The 19,317-nt window shown below is 36.6% G+C and overlaps 1 protein-coding gene across 1 annotated transcript in view; it reads right to left on the bottom strand.

Annotated features, from left to right (window-relative positions):
• PRKAG2 (protein kinase, AMP-activated, gamma 2 non-catalytic subunit) overlaps positions 1-17,500 on the bottom strand; it is a gene marked incomplete at its 5' end in the record, with an annotated part of 19,153 nt that extends 1,653 nt beyond the window's left edge. Inside the window, 9 exons of the mRNA XM_009576714.1 lie at positions 2,156-2,249; positions 4,694-4,840; positions 7,845-7,882; positions 8,222-8,387; positions 9,753-9,879; positions 11,758-11,812; positions 12,618-12,663; positions 15,821-15,879; positions 17,419-17,500. Of these exons, the coding sequence (XP_009575009.1) occupies positions 2,156-2,249; positions 4,694-4,840; positions 7,845-7,882; positions 8,222-8,387; positions 9,753-9,879; positions 11,758-11,812; positions 12,618-12,663; positions 15,821-15,879; positions 17,419-17,500 (814 nt within the window). The remainder of the gene's footprint in view (positions 1-2,155; positions 2,250-4,693; positions 4,841-7,844; positions 7,883-8,221; positions 8,388-9,752; positions 9,880-11,757; positions 11,813-12,617; positions 12,664-15,820; positions 15,880-17,418) is intronic.
• Positions 17,501-19,317: the final 1,817 nt, after the last annotated feature.

Below are 19,317 nucleotides of genomic sequence, written 5' to 3'. Positions count from 1 at the left end.
CTGTATAGCATTTTGCCTCTTCTCCAAGTACTCAAACTAGCCACATGCTGGGCCACGACTGAACCTTATGGTGAGTTTGGCTTCAGCATCCAACTCTAGAGAGCAAGAATCTCTCGCCAGCAACCTGGAGTTACTACTTGTAATATATAATCAAACACTGAAAAATTCGTTAAACACATCCAGTTTTCTCATCACAACTGATACTTTTTTCCCCTAATGTAGGCTGGCCTTAATTCCTGCCAGTCAATAAATTTTCCTTTCTAGTCTGTGAAGAGAAATGGATACGTTTAGGGCATGATTTATCTGGTCATTCTTATGCATCCACTTTAAGAGGTAAATCACACTCCGGACTCTGCAAACTAGATCTACGTTGCAGACATCCTCACTTCATGAGACAAATCCCAATCTAAAATCAGGCAGTTGCCTGTGGAACTGCAATCTAACACCTAACTGCTCCTAAAAAAATGCCTTCCCCCACCTCACCTCTTCCAGTGGCATAATCCTGCCCCCTCTGTTGCTCTAACCCCTGTACTTAGTACTAGACTCTTCTTTGAGCCAATTTAGTGTGCCAAACTGACAAAACTCTGCAGCTTTTTTGCTGGCTCAGTTTCCTGTTAGATCAGTGAGTTAAAGCAGCTCACAGAGGGATCTCATGAGCGTGGGTGCTGCCACACGCTAAATGCCAGAAGCACATGGCCCAGCGTATGGGAGCAGGAACTGCCCTTTTTAATTACAGGGCACTGTTTTATCAGCTCACAGAGTTGCAACTTAAGTATCCATGTAATTCCAATATAACAAAGTTCTTGGTTTGTCAGTATCCAGATTCATCTTTTCTGTCTAAACTTTGCTCCCTTAACAGTAAGATCTACCCTCCTTGGATCCCTTCTACCCTCCAGTCGTGGGGGAAACTACCTCTTTACATCTCTCTCCTAGGAAGGACATATACCCCTCCGTTCCTTTTTCTAGGCAATGAGTCCATTTGACCCAGGCCTTTGGGCTGATTTCTCATACTCATCCATACCTTTCACAGAAGGCTGGGTTACTTGCTCTTCCAAGTCATTAAAAGGAACCAGATGCACTGACATAATATTTCCAGCAGTATCACTGATTGCTTCTTTTCAGAGGAGAAATCTTACTATTTTAAACTACATTAATTTTTTTAAAAATCTACAGAGGAGAAAGACTTTTACATTATCATGTTATCTATCAGCGCAAGCAAGAGATCCCAGTTAAGCTCACATTTAGACTTTCTTTTTTGAAGGACTTATCCAGCTCCGTTTGCTTAGTCTGATTTTTTTTTGAGGCAAAATTGTAATCCTCAAGACATTTTTTGTCTTCCTCACAAAGCCAAAAGAGGGCTTTGCTTTAGTTGTTGTGACATTGAAGTAATTTATGTGGTCAAAGTAAAGTTACAATTAAGAACATAAAGCAGGTTAGTAACTTGGGCAAAACTTAAAAAACAAAACAAAAACAAGAACACCAAAACCAAACAAAAAAAAAAACCACCACCAAAAAAACCCAATCTCCCCCTCCCCCCCAACCAACCAACATAAAAGTAGCAGAAATAAATCTATTGTTGGATACTGTTGTTAAGAGGAACCTGATCATGTTTAGTAATACACTAGAGATTTCTACTGGAATAATTCTGGTGGCCTGGGGTGACGTCTCTGACATAGTTATGCCAACCAAAACCCACAGCATAGCTGGACAACTGCAGGGCTCCGAGGAGGTGGTTTTGCAGAGCTAGTGGAAAGCACAGCTGCCTCCACACTAGGAGCACTTGGCCAGAGTACAGAAATTCAGGAAGGTGGGGAAGGCGCCCTGTTGTAGATGTTTTCTATACATGCAACATTCAACTTAATCCTGTTTTTCCTGTTAAAACATTAATCAAGACCTTTTTTTCTAAAAAGAAGATATATGGACAGCAATGACATTCATGAAGCTTTTGCATGCATTCCTCAGTGAACAAAAGACTGACAGTTAATATTTTGTCAGCTTTTTCCTGAGGAGAAGTGAAAAGTGTATTTAAGAACTATGATCAAACAGTTACAAAAGTTGAAAATCAAAAGTTTGTCATTGTCAAATAAATTAAAACCAGCAGGGTGTACACACTACCAAATAACTTATGGCAAAGCTCAGAAGGCAACATCCATACCTGCTGGTGTGAGTACCAAAGCTTGTAGAATGTCAGAAAGGGAGATGATACCCACAATGCTATCTGCGTCATTCACCACCACCAAACGATGAACCTGCAAGCAGGGAAAATATTTTGAGATATTTGCCTGATTTAAAATAAAAGCTAAAGCAAAGAAAAACAAAACAAAACAAAAAAAATCTTAAAAGTAATGCAGTATGAAGACAGGTAGAAAAAAAAAGAACGGGTCAAAATGTTAGCAATACCAATCTCACACAGCAGTATAAATGTGCTTACCCTACATAAATGAAAACTAGTGCATGTTTAAAAAAAAGCACACAGCTATCTGACATGGCAACAAAATCAGATTTGAAGTGACAGCTAAGCCAAGATCTAGGTCTTTAAAATACTTCTGCTCTCAAAAAGTGGCACTCTCATCAAACACTTTTCCCCAACTTACAGGCTCTGCACAACTCAGGACTGCGGTCTCAGAAAATAAGACACAGTAATAAAATGAGGCTTCCTTCTGAAAGATACTTTCTCAATAGAGAGAGGCACAGCACTAAAACTTGTATCTTGACATGTCCAAGTTGGTTTTAACCTCATTTTTCTCATAGGGCTACACAATTGAAACTGAGTGCCAGATTGGTTTGAAAATCCTCATTTTGCATGAAGACAGAAAAAAAGATTCAACTTATCTGTGCAAACTCACTGTAGAGTTAATAAACACAAGGACACAACTTGGAAGAAAGATTTATCAACAGTCAGACTGTATTTTTAAATAATGATTTTATCATTACAGATCTATTCTAGGAAGCGTTTTATACTACAAAACTTTTATCCTAACTGTGGGGAAAGCAGGCGGATACTCCTATATCCTGAGGCTCATCAGCCAGAGCAGGCTACAGCAGTGAAAGACCACTGCAGAACCAGGAGAGTGCCCTAATGTCAGCCCTGGCACCAGAGTCCACTGCAAGTGGGCACAGAGTTGTATAACCTAAAAATCACAGCTCATAAGTGAGTGATCCTAAGGGTGTTTGTCAAAAATTTACTTTGTTTACACGTTTACTTTTTACCTAAGTGAATTCTCTCTCTTCATTATTTTAAATTCAAATAATCAGATATAATGGTGAAGAAAGTGAAAAGAATTTTTCTCATCTTCACACAGAGGTGATAGCAAGAAAGCTGCACCAGTCTTGACTTAGTAGATATGTTAATTTATGGTTGAGGTCAACCACTTCGTTGCTAGTTAGATACAAGAAGAGAGGAGCTCTGAATTATTTGAACAGTCATACCCACCTGACACAGGGAGGAAAGAAAAAGAGGGGGAAAAAGAGAGAAAAATATTGTTGCGTTTTCTTTTTAATGGAACTATGTTAGTGATATTTTAGATGGGGTTATTAGTTTTTGTATATGCACATATTTAATCATTTTATTATTCTCTCAGTGTAATGAATTCAAGAAAAATGGACAATGTAATTGTTTCATTTGTTTCATTTCCAGTAACATCAAGCAGTCATCTGGCAGCTAAAAATAGCTTGTAGTATTGACTGACTCATTTTTACATATAATCTCACTATGTTTAGACTGAACCAAAGGGTAGGAGTTGTTCTTAAAACCCAAATGCCTGAAGCTTCTTAAGATAGTAATAAAATTATCCAAATTTGAAATCTGTATATCAGCAATATATATCAGCTAAAATTATTCAATTTCAGGAAGAAGCTCAAGCAAATGCAGAAAGTTATAAGTAAAAATTGCCTAATGGAGGTTCTAAGGGGTTATTAATAAAGTGGAAGTTTTATTCATATAAAGTATATGCATGGTTACAGCCCTGAAGATGAAAAAAAAAAAAAAATCTTGTAAATGAAGAAGTTAAAGCATCTAAATGGAGTTGATCACACCTCGGAGACAACTGAAAATGGTAATACCGATTTTCTTCTGCAGAGAGGCGTAATAGGGGAGGAAGACCTACATACTCATTCACCTCCGTGTATAACAAAGTTCCCAGTACTAACAAACAAGATAAACAGCACCAAAAGAATGGAAACCACACAGATAAATAATTTACAAGAGCAGTTAGTGAAGACTTCTTCACAAGAATTTATTTTCTGGCCCTGTTTCACAGTATTTATATGAGAGCAGCGCAGCACTCAGTATGCATTAACTAATTGTACCCATTACATTTCCTGAACAATATGCCAATCAACCTAGCTATAAGCTGGAGTTTAAAGAATTATTTGTCTGCAAAACTTGTGGCAGGCTTGAAAGAAACTTGATTCTTTCAAAGAAGCTTTGCATTCAATTCAGTTAATGCCATAAAACAGAAATGCAAATAACAGAGTATTATTACAGATGTACTGTACAAGACTTTGCACATCCCTATAAGCATCTATAATCTAAGTCTACAAAGCAAACTGATACCCAACAGATGCAGTTATGAAAAAAATACTTTCACCAAGTAGTCAAAAATAACTTAGAAATGATAAATTTCTACTATTTATTAGTTTGGTAATACAACTTTTAACTTACAGTAAAGGGAAGAATAAAATGCAAACTCACCTCAGCCTTCACTATTCTATCCACAATGGTCTCCAGTGTTTCCAGCATACTACACTTTACAACACCTTCAAAATACTGAGAACGGTGCTGTAGGGCTTGCGTCACTGTGATATCTAGGTTATTATATGTTTTTTCAGCAGCAAGATTCTGGGGAAAAAAAAAAACAAAACCAAGGCACGTAACACATCTCAGTACTTAGTAATAAAGTACTCAATAAAGTAAATATTTTGGCATCAAGTAGGTACACATTTCTGGTGTAAATTGAGTCTATTCCAAGTCACAAATTAAACAAAGCAGATGCTCTTCAGCTTCAGTTTTTGGGAACAGTCAAGCATGCAATTGTGTTAAACACCGTATGACAGACTGGGTTAATTGATAAAACTGTTTTGTGATGTGCATTAGGCCAATGAAAATCTCCTTACTTTGCTATCTGATATTTGGCTTGATGTCACTCATCCTGCTTTTGCCATGAGTAGGAAATGTAAAGATGAAGTTCTACAGATTTTAGAATACACAGAATATACTTTAAGAATATAAAAACTTTTTTTGTTTGTTTTTTATAGCATAGGGGAGGACATCAACTGCTCTGAACACCACCCATGAAGTAGATCTTAGTGGAGATTTAAGTAGAGAACAAGTAAGATTTTCTTTCTTATTTGTGGGCTCCAACTCCCTCTCCTGGACTGTGCTGGCACTGCCATTTGACAACAACTTTTTTTTTTGTGTGTGTGCATATATATTTTAATAAGTACTATAAAAATAATATCAATGAAAATCCATCACCACCACTAAAAGAATGAAGATTAAAAGAGTTTGAAAGCTGACATTCTCAACTTTCTTTTTAAGAACAGGACCATGCTTGTGGCAACAGGACTTTATCCAGACCAGCAAAAGCTTTCTTTTTAGGTGAGACCATAGCAATATTTTGATAGTGGTGGCACATCCTGGCCTACTGATTTTGTGTACTGAAGCACTGAAGGACAAACAAAGACAGACCTTTAAAATGAAAACACTGGACCAAGCAATAAAATGAGATTAATTTTTGGCTAGAATATACTGTGATTGGTCAAGTTTTTGGATTGAATTACACTGAACGTGACAAGATAGGTTTGAGATGATCATGAAGATACAAGCAGTTTTAGTTAACTCATTTAACTAATTCCTAATGAAGGACATTAGGAGAACACAAAAAGCCTCCGCAAACTGAAGTCACCCTACCTGCAATAACTAGTGTAATATAAAGCTATTTCTATACCATCACACCATTCCCAGGTTTCTCCCATCAAGAACCTGAAAATGAATTCAGAACTGTATTAAAATGAAAGAAGTCTATCAACTTAGCCAGCTGTATATACAGGCATAGCTTAAAACACTGATTTAACTAAGCATATTAGCCACATGGTTTAAATTTAAAAATCATCAGTTGAATCCTGCAAATTCTATGTTTATCGGAAGATCAGATTATACATCTCAGATCTTTTTTTTTTTTCTTCTTTTAAAGCTTGAAGATCAGGTTGAAGCAGACTGATGAAAAACTAGAAGCCTCAGAGGTGATTATCTTATAAGAATAGAAGCTAGCAGGCAAAGCAAATGAAGTATTACATATCTTCAAACTGCTTTATTGTAAAGACATTAAAGAGTACATCCACATTCAAACCTAGAAGATGTTCAAGGATGCCATACCACCAAGAACAAAGTATCTTTCTCCCCCCATTTCATAAGCAAATTAGTATATGTGAGGAAACTCTCAAATAATCAATAGATGCCCTGACTCCTTCCCATGTTACTAGCTGGGAGCAAACAATTATATCCTAAAGCCTTTGTAGCGGTTTTTTGGGGTTTTGTTGTTGTTGTTGGTTGGTTGGTTTGGTTTTGTGGTGTTTTTTTTTTTTTCTCTGATCCCAATATATAATTTTTCCAAAGAAATGATCCATCATCTCTAAAAATCCTATGATTTTTGTTGCCCCATCACTTAAAGTGAGAAAAGGAGTGAAAAACATAAGGAACCCTCTTCCTTTTGGTGTCTTTCTGAAAAAGAATGGGTAGTAAAGGAAACATGTCCTGCCTCAAAGTCTAACACAGTTACAAAATAAATTGAAACACTGAACCCACCAAATGTGAAATTTCATTGTCTTTGATATATTGTATCACTCTCACTACAGCTACTACCTATTCCCTGACCAGCCTTTATGGCAGAACAGGCTCTTACACAGTAGAGAATCCCAAAGAACAAAAAGACAAACGCCTAGAAAAGATAGGCAAAAACAGTGACATTACAAAATTTTCAGTATTAAGAGCGCTGTTTGCAGCCAGAAATATTTATAAGCTTGAAGTATTTCCATTTGGGACTGTTCTCCCTATTTCTGAAAGCATTCTATGCAGTATTTCAGACATCTGGATTCTTCATTAGCACTAGCAGGCTGATGGAATAAGCAATTTGGGCACTTAAATCTCTAAAAAATAATGTAGCTATGAGAAGTTCCAATTAGAAGGCAGGTGCATACAGCTAGGAGGGGACAGGGATTAAAAAACCTAAATATATTTTTCAAGTTTCTGAAGATAACAGGAATAGAAGAGCCCTTGCTCTCCGAGGTTGGCAAATCATGGCATGAATCTGACTACGCTGTTGCACTCCCGAGGGAAAACCAGAAACAGTGGCCTGAATTAGATCTAAATGAGAAGGAATACAGACGCAATACTCTGGAGTCAGAGACTCACACAAAAGGATGGACCAAGTAGTTTTAATTCACTGAGAAGGTCAAGTCGTACAAAGTACCCAGACTGCATGAAGAAATCTGCATTCTCTTTGAAAACAGACTGTGGAACGGCAGCAGCTGGGAAAAGAAAGTCCAATCTCAAAAATAGAAACAAACATAAAAAGTCTATGCCCTCTTTTTGTAGTAGTACAGCCAGATCTAGTTTTGGGTAACATCCAGAGCAGTAGATGCCTGTGTGCAAGTAGTATTACTAAGGATAGCTTAAATAAAAAATAATAATAAAAAATCCTGTGCAGGGTGAATTGAATCTGTTTTATTCTGTTTGTTAACTACAGCCTAAGAAACAAAATAGCAAAAATTGACAAATTAACAAATTAATTTGCAAATGCTTACTGCATATAAAATACTTAATAGATCTGAAGAGCGATACTTACTATTACATCAAATTTGGAATAAATATCTACAACTTTTCCTAAAAAGAAAAAGAAAAGTTAATAAAGTGCTTAAAATACAACATTAGTTTTCTTGCTTCCTGCTTTCATTTGTTATCTTACAATTATACAGAAAGAAAACAGACAGGTCAAGAAGGAAAGATGGAAAAAAACCCCAAACAACCCACCAAACCATGAAGTTCTTCCAAGCCTATCAGCCTACATCTTGCATAAATATTTCTTTATATTCCCTTCCTCCCCCTCCCCCCTTTTCTTAAAATTTTTTAATCTTCTTCCTCTTCCCCCCGCCCCAACATCAATCCAGGGTTCAGCACCATTTATCTTATCACACTTTTGTTTACAGAAGACCCAACACGCACCTGACTCATCCACAACAGGTAATGCCGATATCCTTCTCTCTACAAATATATTCAAGGCTTTAATGATAGGAGTGTCTGGATGTATGAAGGCAATGTTGTGGTAAGTTCCTATTCCAAGTTCATCCAGATTCTTCTTCATAAAGGCAGGCTTTGGCATCTCTGACATCTAGGAAAGTCAGAATGAATGTATGTATTTACAGTGCAGTTTTCTGCACCTACCACGTTCTCTACACCCACTGTATTTCCATATGATTGGTATATATATTAGGAAATCTATATTCACTCATCATTCTGTATCAGAAATAGTGTGGCCAGCAGGAGTAGGGAGGTGATCGTGCCCCTGTACTCGGCCCTGGTGAGGCCGCACCTCGAATCCTGTGTTCAGTTTTGGGCCCCTCACTACAAGAAGGACACTGAGGTGCTGGAGCGTAGGGCAATGAAGCTGGTGAAGGGCCTGGAGCACAAGTCTGATGAGGAGCGGCTGAGGGAACTGGGGCTGTTTAGCCTGGAGAAGAGGAGGCTGAGGGGAGACCTCATCGCGCTCTACAACTACCTGGAAAGAGGTTGTAGCGAGGTGGGGGTCAGTCTCTTCTCCCAAGTAACAAGCGATAAGACGAGAGGAAGTGGCCTCAAGTTGCACCAGGGGAGGTTTAGATTGGACATTAGGAAAAATTTCTTTACCGAAAGAGTGGTCAGGGCTTGGAACAGGCTGCCCAGGGACGTGGGTGAATCACCATCCCTGGAAGTATTTGAAAGACGTGTAGATGAGGCGCTTAGGGACATGGTTTAGTGGGCATGGTGGTGTTGGGTTGACGGTTGGACTTGATGATCTTAGAGGTCTTTTCCAACCTTAACGATGCTATGATTCTATGATTTATGGACTCCACATGATTGTTACAGATCATTACAGTAATCTGCTACTAGATTAATGTAAAGCCAAAACAAGCTCAAATCTAGAAGCATTACTTCTGTTCAAAGAAGCTCTAAATTAAGACTATGTAACTAAGTTTTTTTCACATTAATTTATTTTTGTAGTAACCCAGCACTAAAAGCTTTTGATCCTACATTATGTCATTCCCACCGAAACTGAAGAGAGAAGACAGCAAAACATACTATATGCTGAATGCTTTTTTTGAACTCTTGTTGCTGTGTTTGGCCTCCCATTTATTCCTATGACTGATAATAAGCTACAGTGAGTAATGATAATCTTGTCTCTGGGAGACAATTCATTTTTCTATCCATGTAAACAAGCTTCTGAAGCTGAGCAGATCTTCCAGAAAGGACAGCAAATTACTCAAAATAGCCAAGACAAGTCCTTGGTGTTTAGGTTTCTTTAAGTGACTAAAACAAGGTAAAGGTGATGGACAGGTCCTACATCAAGCTTTAATTTCTCCATTATCAAAAAAATATATGCACAGACACAATGAATATGAAAGTTTATCACGAAGTTTCTGTACTAAGACTTAAATTACTTCAAGATGGAAGGGGGGTGGCAAAATCAGTTAAGCAAAGCATAACTTTAAATACTTACAAAAAGCTGGAGGAACTTGAGGATTCTTTTATGGGTAAGAATATAAAGTGCATTTCCACTGACGGGATCTATAACTGGCAATCTGTGGATTTTGTTTTTGATCAATGAATATACAGCGTCAAAAAGGCTAAGGGGAAAAACAATTTTTTTTAAAATGAATTCTAGCTGACAATGAGTAATGTCAAGTGATATATTCACATATTTACAAACCCCCATGAAGTACATACAATGAGTAATTATTTGCATTATCTTTAATGTTATAGAAAACAGAAGTTAAGGGATTTCAAATTAACTTTTGCAGCTGGTAAAACACATCAACAACAATATGCCCATGAACATCTAAAACCAGTAAGAAAACGTCATGGAAGGTGACTTTTTGTGGTAGAAAGTATAGCAGAAATATTTCTTCACAAGTGTAAATTGCTTTTCCAATGAGTGCTGTGCTCACAGTATCCCTGCACTCAGAATGCATATTTCTGTTCAGAGACAGACAAACAGTGAAAAACAGAGTGTTCTTGCACTTAATGCATCTCAATCCCAAACTTCTATAACATTTTCTAGGAAGAGCATTTTTATGGTAAGTGCATATACTGCAATTAAGTCAAAAGAATTATCTAATAATTTCACTGTATTATCATTGGGGATTGGCAAAAAGTTATTTTCAGGAGATCTCAAACATTCCTCCAGACACTGCAGACTATGATTTAGCAATACTCCAACCTATGCAAGTCTGCTCTTCTTGCAAGTAACGCTTTTTTTTCTCCCTTGGTCCTAGTAAGGCTATGATAAAACAGCTGACAACCAACTGCAATAAATTAGTAAGTAATAAAGTTAGTAAAACTTTGACAAATGCCTACTTGCTGGACTAGGCTTCTTCCCATACACAATAAACTGTATGTTCTGAGTCCATTACAGGGATGAACTATCCCCATTTGTACATGGAGTCAAGATTCCCACCATCACACTGTAGATTCCACTCCTGGAGTAATCATTTAACTCCTTCTAAGTGCTGCAGTCTGATTGTCACAGAACCCAAGCCCATTTCTGGATCAGGTCTTAAGTTGACTTGCTGTATCCTTTTATACATGTCCTACTGCATCTTCTTTATTGCAGTACTTCTCTTGCTGCACCTTTGACTGAAAACAATTACACTATTCTGTTATCTTAACAATATTCTTTGCAACTAGCTACCATTCAAAATGCCCTCCTTATGACTTAATTGAATGACATATTCATGACTTAGAGGCAATTCTATTGAGGTAATCACTAGAGTTCCCTTCACCAGTTTCCTTTGATAGGGCATAAGCAATCCCATGCTACAAACTGAAAGCAAGAATCAGAGCTTCACTCTCTAGTTCAGTGATTAAGTAGTACGCAAGTTGTTAAGTGATCAACTAAAGCTCTCTCTCAAGTTACCTTTGGTAAATAAGGTATAATGGCAGTTTAAAAACTATTTCTTTCAAATTCCAAAAGAAGAAAAGGACAGTCATTTATATTTTAAGGAACACAACCTAGTAGTAGAGCAGAACGAAACACACAGATACTGTCTTTCATTTAGTTAAGGAAAGTTACTTGTGTTGAAAAGCACTGTAAGTTTTCAATTACTATGATTGCTGAGAACAAGACAGCTGAAAGGCTCTGTACAGCTTTTGATTTTCATGAAACGAACATGACTTGCAGGCTAGCTTGAAGGGTCATCATGTTGCCTTTTTTGCATATTTTTTTGGCAATTAATTTTGATCCATGTCTAGTTTATTTACCAGAACAATTACACTGATAAAAGACAAAAGTTAAAATAAAATTTCTCTTCTTTGGATAATTAAAAAAAGTCCTCATTCAGAATAAAAAACTCCCATGCCTTCTTGATTGTATTAAAAGAGTCCTTCATTATTGTACTCTAGCTTACAAAATACATTGTTTCTTACTATAGAAAGAAGTCTTAAATTCAGTGTTGAGATTGAGTTAGTTTATTTCAAGTTAAGCAGACTGAAAAGCAAAATCCTACCTTGCATCTGGGGAGATGTTCACTAAAGGTTTAAAAGTCTCTTGTAAATAAAGCTCTGTGTATAGAAAATTAATAGACCATTACCAATTTATATGAAAACATTAGCTTTTTTATGAAAGCATTTTATGAATTAATTTGTACAAAATTAAGTGGAAGAGAGAGAGCAATATATACTTTAAATATTCTACCACTTACACACATTCCTTTATATTGACATTAAAAAGACAAAAGTTTTAAAAGCGGGACTAAACTGACTACCACCAGGGGTCACTGCAACAACAGCAAATAATTCTTTACCAGTTCCTTTTCTGAGAGGGTCTGCTGCATGGAGTACTTCTATATATTATTTCATGGCATATAGTCTTTTTTTACATAAAGCTTCCTCCCTGCATTCAGCACTTGTGTTTACACCTAGCATGTTCTATGTCTTTCTCGTCCCATCACGCAATTCCCTCAGGCATAGCTTGTTGCTCATCCATCAGTTCACTCAATACATAGTGTCATCTATTCATTCTGCATCCTGGCTCAGATACATTTCTACTCCACATATACTCATCAACTCTACAGCCGTATGTGCCGCCTTACTCCAGTTTCTTTTTTTTTTTTCTTTCTTAAAGAGTGAGATGGTACTGATCATGAACAAGTGGCGAAGTAGCATATAGCCCAGATGACTCTAGTCCACGTACTGTTTTAGGTAGAAAAATAAGCAGCAGGAGCAAATGGGCAAGCTTTTACTATTCCTGCTTTCATTAAAAAGTATGTGGAGAGAGACAAGCTAAGTCTATGATTAATTAAAAATCCACTACACTGAAAAACATTAGAATATTTCAAATTATTATCCAAGTAGTAAATATTCTTACCCCTCCAGGTTTCTATCTTGTGCTCCTCCAATTCATAAATCTGAACCTACAATGGGTAGAAGGAAAATTTAGCTTGAAGTATTAATTTTAAACCCCAAATCATTAACAATATTATAAATATATGAATAATTTCCTTACATTTCATTGCAGGCAATCTAACAGAGTAAGAACAGTCCAGAATAACATTTCTTGGCAATAACAAGAAGAAAGGGTGCAATCCTGCTCAGTGCAGAGTACCATACTGGACCTATCATTTCAGAGGACAGGAAAGATCTTTTACTTGCCTAGGTTTGTAGTCTAGATCTCTTCTAGACTCAAAGGCATTTCCTCAGTAATTTATCTCACCTTAATACAATCATGCCAGAGTAAACACCCTGACGATTCCTCGCAGACCCAAACCAGTAAAAAGCTTACCCTGATCATTTGACTTCTTAATGCTAACAGAGATGAATTTTACTGTTACTTGATTACAAACAAGCAAGAGCACTTGGTTTAGTGCTCAGTTCAATCAGAAGAACCAACATTGTATCCCCCCCTCCCCAGCCCAAGTTTAATCTTTTACTGATGTTACATTCTTCAAATGTTTTCAGACACTGCATCTAAGCCATGCATGCTCTCAGCATTTCTCCTGTGCCAGCAATGTTCCTCATCTGACCTGTGTTCAGCTGGTCCCGGGAACCAAACAGGCAAAAAAAGTTACAAAAATGTTAGCTTTCTGCTGGTTTAGCTTCCTTAACTGGCTTACAGAAAGGACAGGCAAATGATACTGGACAAAGGATGTGGCAAGTCTGCACCTTTTGATGGCAGCTTATCCTCAGATCAGATCAGCAATAACATCAAACCACCCTCAAGAGTCCAGTCTTTGAAGTTTAAACCAAAACAAAACCAAAAAAGACACGGTCACATCACCAACTTCCTGCTGTTCAGCAGCTATTTCACAAAGTTCTTTGTCAAAAGACTGCATAACCTCCCTACAGTAGCTCCTTCCATCTTGCTGATGGTTTTCTAAAAATGTTTCAGATGTGAAACCTACCTTTCTCTAAAGGTATCAAGCTGCAAGCTAGCCACTTGTAATAGCAATTGCACTCGCTATAGCCTAGGCCAAAGGTGCCTGTCACCCCTCACACAGCTCTTCTCTGTCAGGTACTTCTGCGAACACTGCTGAAGCTGAAAGGTTTATAGGTGAAGGGTAAAAGTCTCCACAAAGCCTACTACATTTATCTTTGAGCTAAAGGAGACTACACTTAGATTACTCTCTGGAATTAGCATCCTTTGAAGAGTATAAGGGAATGTTAAATTAATATACTATAATTGGACTACTCAAATATACCATTTTTGGATGACATAAAAGATTCCTACATAAGTTAAATCATCTTTTAGGGCACTTGACTAAAAAGGCAGTTAAGACAGTGGAGTGCAGTTCAGAAGATCTACTGAAGTGATCAGAAGAACAGGAGACCGCTTTAGATGCTGACAAGATGAGGCTACATCTAGTTCTTTGACCACACTATAGGGAGAGACTACCTGAATGTTCCTCATCAATCATTTAAAGATATTATCTCATACATGAACAGCAACATGCTTCACACTATATGTGATGTGATGTATTTAGAAAGAGTGACTAAAGAGTGACTACTTAGAGTTGTATTTTCAGCATAACTTTACCTATTAAGATTAGAGCATTCCCTGATGGAAAATTACTTTAACTACTTTTTTTTTTTTTAATAGAAGACTGCATCAATCACTTAAATCAAATGTTGTCACTTCTCAGCTATTCCTCCTTACTGCTGCCATTTTAAACACAACCTATGGAATAGGATGTTAGACAATGTAAATAGGAGTGACAACAGTTACACAGTGACCTTAGGTAAAGTTACATGGAAAAATTGGTAGTATTGGGGTTGAGGGTCATTACAATATGGAAACCATTTTAAGGAAGTTACCAGTGTGCAGTCACTTTTCATTTGCTTCTCCCCCCACCCCTTGTAAATCCCCAGGGAGAAAAAAAAAAAATTCTTTAACAGGAAGAAAGGACAGTGCACCGCACTATTGGCATCTGACAAGAATTTCACTATGAATTTTAAAAAATTAACATGAGCTTTGAGAAGCCTAATACATCAGATGTCTGCTTCATCCAACTGTTCTTGATTTTTTAGCTAATAAAAGATAGTATGTTTGTTTTAATTGGTAGAGGGGGAATTGTAATTTGACAGGAACAAGAAAGGGATGTAAATGTTTGTATGAACACGCAAGCAAGAGAAATTCATTTACTGACTGCCAATGGGAATTTTAAGTTACAGTTAATTGAAGTCAACAAATCTCCAACTGATTGTGCAACTCAGCCATGTAACTAAAATATTTGCATACATTTAACTAGTTTAACTTGTTTATTCTACACCATCACTCCAAGAACAGAGTAACCTTTTAATGTATCCAAGCCTCTGTAAGCTAGTATTCTGTTTAATTCCGCATACTCCTTTCAGAATAGCTCTATCATAGTTATGAGACAAAGATGATGATATAAACATGTTAAACATGTTAACCACACATAGCTACATACTTGCTTTTTAAATACAATGAACTTTTTCAAGTGACTTTAAAACATCCCCCCCCCCAAATGCTTCTTGGTTGATATTTATCATTTATATAGAGCTCTGATTACTATCGAAACATATGCTTTGAAACAACCTGAACACAAATACAGTGATCAATAATCAAGTATTTTCCTTCATACTTTTTATATCATATCCAGTTTTTATTAAGTATTTTAAGCCAGGTCCTTCATCCCAAATGCATTAGTCATCAGTTGCAACACTAAGTGGAACCTCGTATCCAAAACGAAGGCTATCATTATGGTAAGCACCACACAAAACATAATAAATGTTAGTACTCATTAAGGAAATTCCTCATGTTTATACATGTATAACTGAAGAAGACAGATTACATTACCTGCCCAAGCTCATAGGACCTTCGTAGCTAAAGCTGGGAACTGAACCCAGGTATCCAGATACCATTCTATTACCTTGCTCACAAAGCCATTTTCTCTTTCAAAAAAAACCCCACAGTGAGTATACCCATAACATATCTAAGCTTCCAAAGACTTAGATAATAATATTCATCATCATCATCAATCTTTCAGTTTGATGTTTCAGTTTCTGTACTGTATGGCAAATGATAAAAGTATAGCTTAACATCATACTTACCATTGGAGACTTATAGTATCTATGCAGTATGTTAATGAAATCTGTAATTGTTAACATTCCTGTAACAAGCGATATATAAAAAAAATTCTTCAGATATATACTTAACATATAGAACTTCCAGCTATCTTCTCTATTTATATTCACAATATGTAACTTAATAAACATTAAATCCATGTAACATACTATTTGCATTGGACTAATCAACAGTGGAATTCTGAAACTATGTATATTCACTTTCACATTGATACAACACTTAGAATAAAACCACACATCTGAATTAATATTCAAAATTATAATGTATGTGCTTTTCCTCTTCTTTCAGTCTGACCCAAAGAAAACTTTGAATCCAGACTGCATTCACCCCCAAAAGCATGGAAAGAAAAGAGGAGGGTTAGAACATCTTTAAAGATTGGAGACCTATCCTTGCCTTTCATTTTCTTTTCAAATAAGACACATTCTCATTATGTACTTGCCAAGTCAGGCAGACTCTCAGACTCAAATGAAGGAACAGTATAATCCATTTTCTTGAATATTGCTTATTAAAGAACTTCATTCAATCATTTTCACAGTAATCCTCAATGTCTGTATTGAAATGTGACTTTTTTTTTTAAACAAAAGAGATAGTACACCCATAGTATATACATTTCAACCACTAACACCGAACTATGTAATACAATATTGATGATTAGTTTAGTTACCTGAAAACTTAATCTTTTTTGAGCTTTCAAGGTCTAAATTTGAGATGGAATTGCTCCACTGTTTACTACTCTTACATCTAAACTGAAGAAACTAAGAAATGGGGAAGGGAAAAATTAATTCAGAGGTCAGCTTTAAATCACTACAGCTTAGTTACAGACAGAAAATGAAATTAAATATAAAAGATACACAGCATTCCTATGATGTATTGCATGAAACTACTGCTCCTCCCCCCTTGGATTTAAAATATTTTAACAAATGCTTTACAATTCATTTCTACCATTCATTTCCAAGAATCCTCAATCTACATTCCAGGTCACAAGAAGCACATTTAATATTATTTGTAACTGCCACTATGACCCTGTTTTCTAACTGCAACAGAGATCTAACTCTGGAAGATTATTGTTGTGGCAATTAATTACATGACTTTTAAAAAAGCAATACATAGATCTAATGTTTTTCTCCCAAAACGGGACATATCTCTAGCATTCAACATCAGTTCTGGTATTTAAGGATTTCTCGAGTGCACCTTACTGAAAATGTGCAGAAAAAGACATGCTTGTATTGCATGTATATTAGGATATTGTAACATGAAATTCTTCTTTTTATAGTTCCTATTTTCAAATTCTTTTTGTGCCCGTTACCTTTATTTTTAAATACACAGTGAAACGCACATATTAAACCAAATTTTAGAAGGTCAGGACCTAAAAGAATCATCATGATTCCCAAAGCAGAGCAACACTATGAAAGCTGGTAACATTTCACTCCTCACAAGGAGGGAAAATAAACCCTCTTCGCCAATGTATTTTTAGGATGTTAGACCATGGCTAGCCCCAGACCACCTTCTGCAACAGTAAAGTACCCTGGAAATTCAAGTAATTCTGAATGTTAGAATTACTTACCTACAAAACTCTGTTTTTTACTCTCCCACAGTGGAGCTGCTCTCACACCATTTGCCACCAAGGCAAAAAAGGCTTTCTTTACCTGCAAAAAGAATGAACAACTAAACAAATCTCTGCTCTTAATTTAGCATACCAGACACCAACAGAAGGGTCTCCCCAGTTACTAGGAAAAAAAGCAGTATAAACAGGTAGCTGGTATTCAAAACAGAACAAAACCCACGCACACCAAACAAAAACCTTAAGTCTTTTTCTTCTAGAATAGTTAAAAAGCTTAGAAAAAAGCTTAGCAAAGCCAGATCTGTTTTTGTTTTATTATGTGAATATTCTATGTGAAAGCCTCTGGTGAAGAAGTAAGCTGATACAGCTGAAAAGGTATGCTCGCTAACCTCAAATTTATCCCCGTTTGATATTATCCATAAAAGTTATACCCCCCCCCCAAATCATGACATTGAATAAATCTGTAATAAAAATAATTATCACAAGTGTCCAGTTTACGGATATAGCTTAACATTTGAAGATTGTGCTATCACTATAGCAACAGTTGTATTACAAAAAAAAAAAAGACTGAAACAAAAGTCTTGTTTCCTCTCCAGCTTTTAGACTCATGATTTATACAAATTAAAAGGGATTGTTTGATTATTTTAAATATGACTGAAAGTTAAAAGGACTAGCTAGCCTGTTTCACTGCTAAAGAAATGTAACCAAATCCTTTCATTTTTTAATGAATTAACTCTCCCCAATTTCTGAATCAGAGGTTATAAGGTTATAGTATCATTCCCAAAAGAAAATAACTTTCCCTGTGAACACTAGTTCTCTGAAGTATGAAGCAATCAGGCTCTAGTGCACCTCAAACTCTTGATCTCCTGATGATATGCTTGAGCATGTTATCATTCCTGTCCTGCCCACACCCCTAAATAGTCTTCACATGGAAAACACAATACAGAAGAGATGGTTCTTGTCCAGGTCTTGACCTGGCACAAAACTAGGACATAGCCAATGTATATCTCTACATCCATGAAATTGGTCCTCGGTCCAAATATCATAGAAGTAGCAATTGCAATTGCTTGACAATTGCAATCTGAACAGACCACAGTGTCTAAATTATGGGCCAAGGAGCTCCTCTCCACAACAGAGTCAGGAATAAACGGGCTTCAGAGTCAATGGAATCAGCATGCAAAAAAGTAGGAGCAAACAAAAATATAGGTAGGGGGAAAAAAAAAAAGTCTGCCATTGTTAGCTACAACCTTCTTGGAAAAGTTTGCAAAGCCATCCATATGATAGCCAGTGTCATATGATATTTGACAGAACCTCCATTAAGACTCTACTTAGTGTTATAATGTAGCAGTTTAAACTTCTAAAAGTTAGTAAGACTTCTACTCTGCACCAGAACACATCACCTCTGTCCACACGTCAGTGATTTGCCATGAGTGCTTCAAATACCTGGTGTTATCCTACTGTACGTGAACTCCAATCTTTAAGATCAGACTTCTGAAAGCAATCCGTATTTCTTGTGACCGCTATGCAGCCCAACTGCTTTCTTTCCAACCATGAGAAGCAAATCTCCTCTCCTGACCTCAGCAGATGACAGTTCTGAAAGCTGCCTCCTGACTTTACAGATGCTTCTGCCATATCATCAATGAACAGGAATAATGATCTGCTTAACAACCATCAACCCTAAACTGCATTAAAACTGAAGAAGCCATATGGAGAAAAAAATACCAAGGACCACAAATAAGACTGTAAGATACACACCATGTGGTATTTATCTAGAAAATGGTTAAATAGAAAGGTCCCAGAGGTATTCAGCCACCTCATGACACAAGGAGTCGTCAGGTAAAACAAACATAACCAAATTACCAACATTATCATTACAGGTAGTCTGGGAGGAATACAGAGAAA

The sequence above is a fragment of the Fulmarus glacialis genome, unplaced genomic scaffold, assembly GCF_000690835.1.
Source record: "Fulmarus glacialis isolate BGI_N327 unplaced genomic scaffold, ASM69083v1 scaffold15984, whole genome shotgun sequence".
Classification (NCBI taxonomy): Eukaryota; Metazoa; Chordata; class Aves; order Procellariiformes; family Procellariidae; genus Fulmarus; species Fulmarus glacialis.
This window is presented reverse-complemented; position numbering and strand designations above follow the sequence as displayed.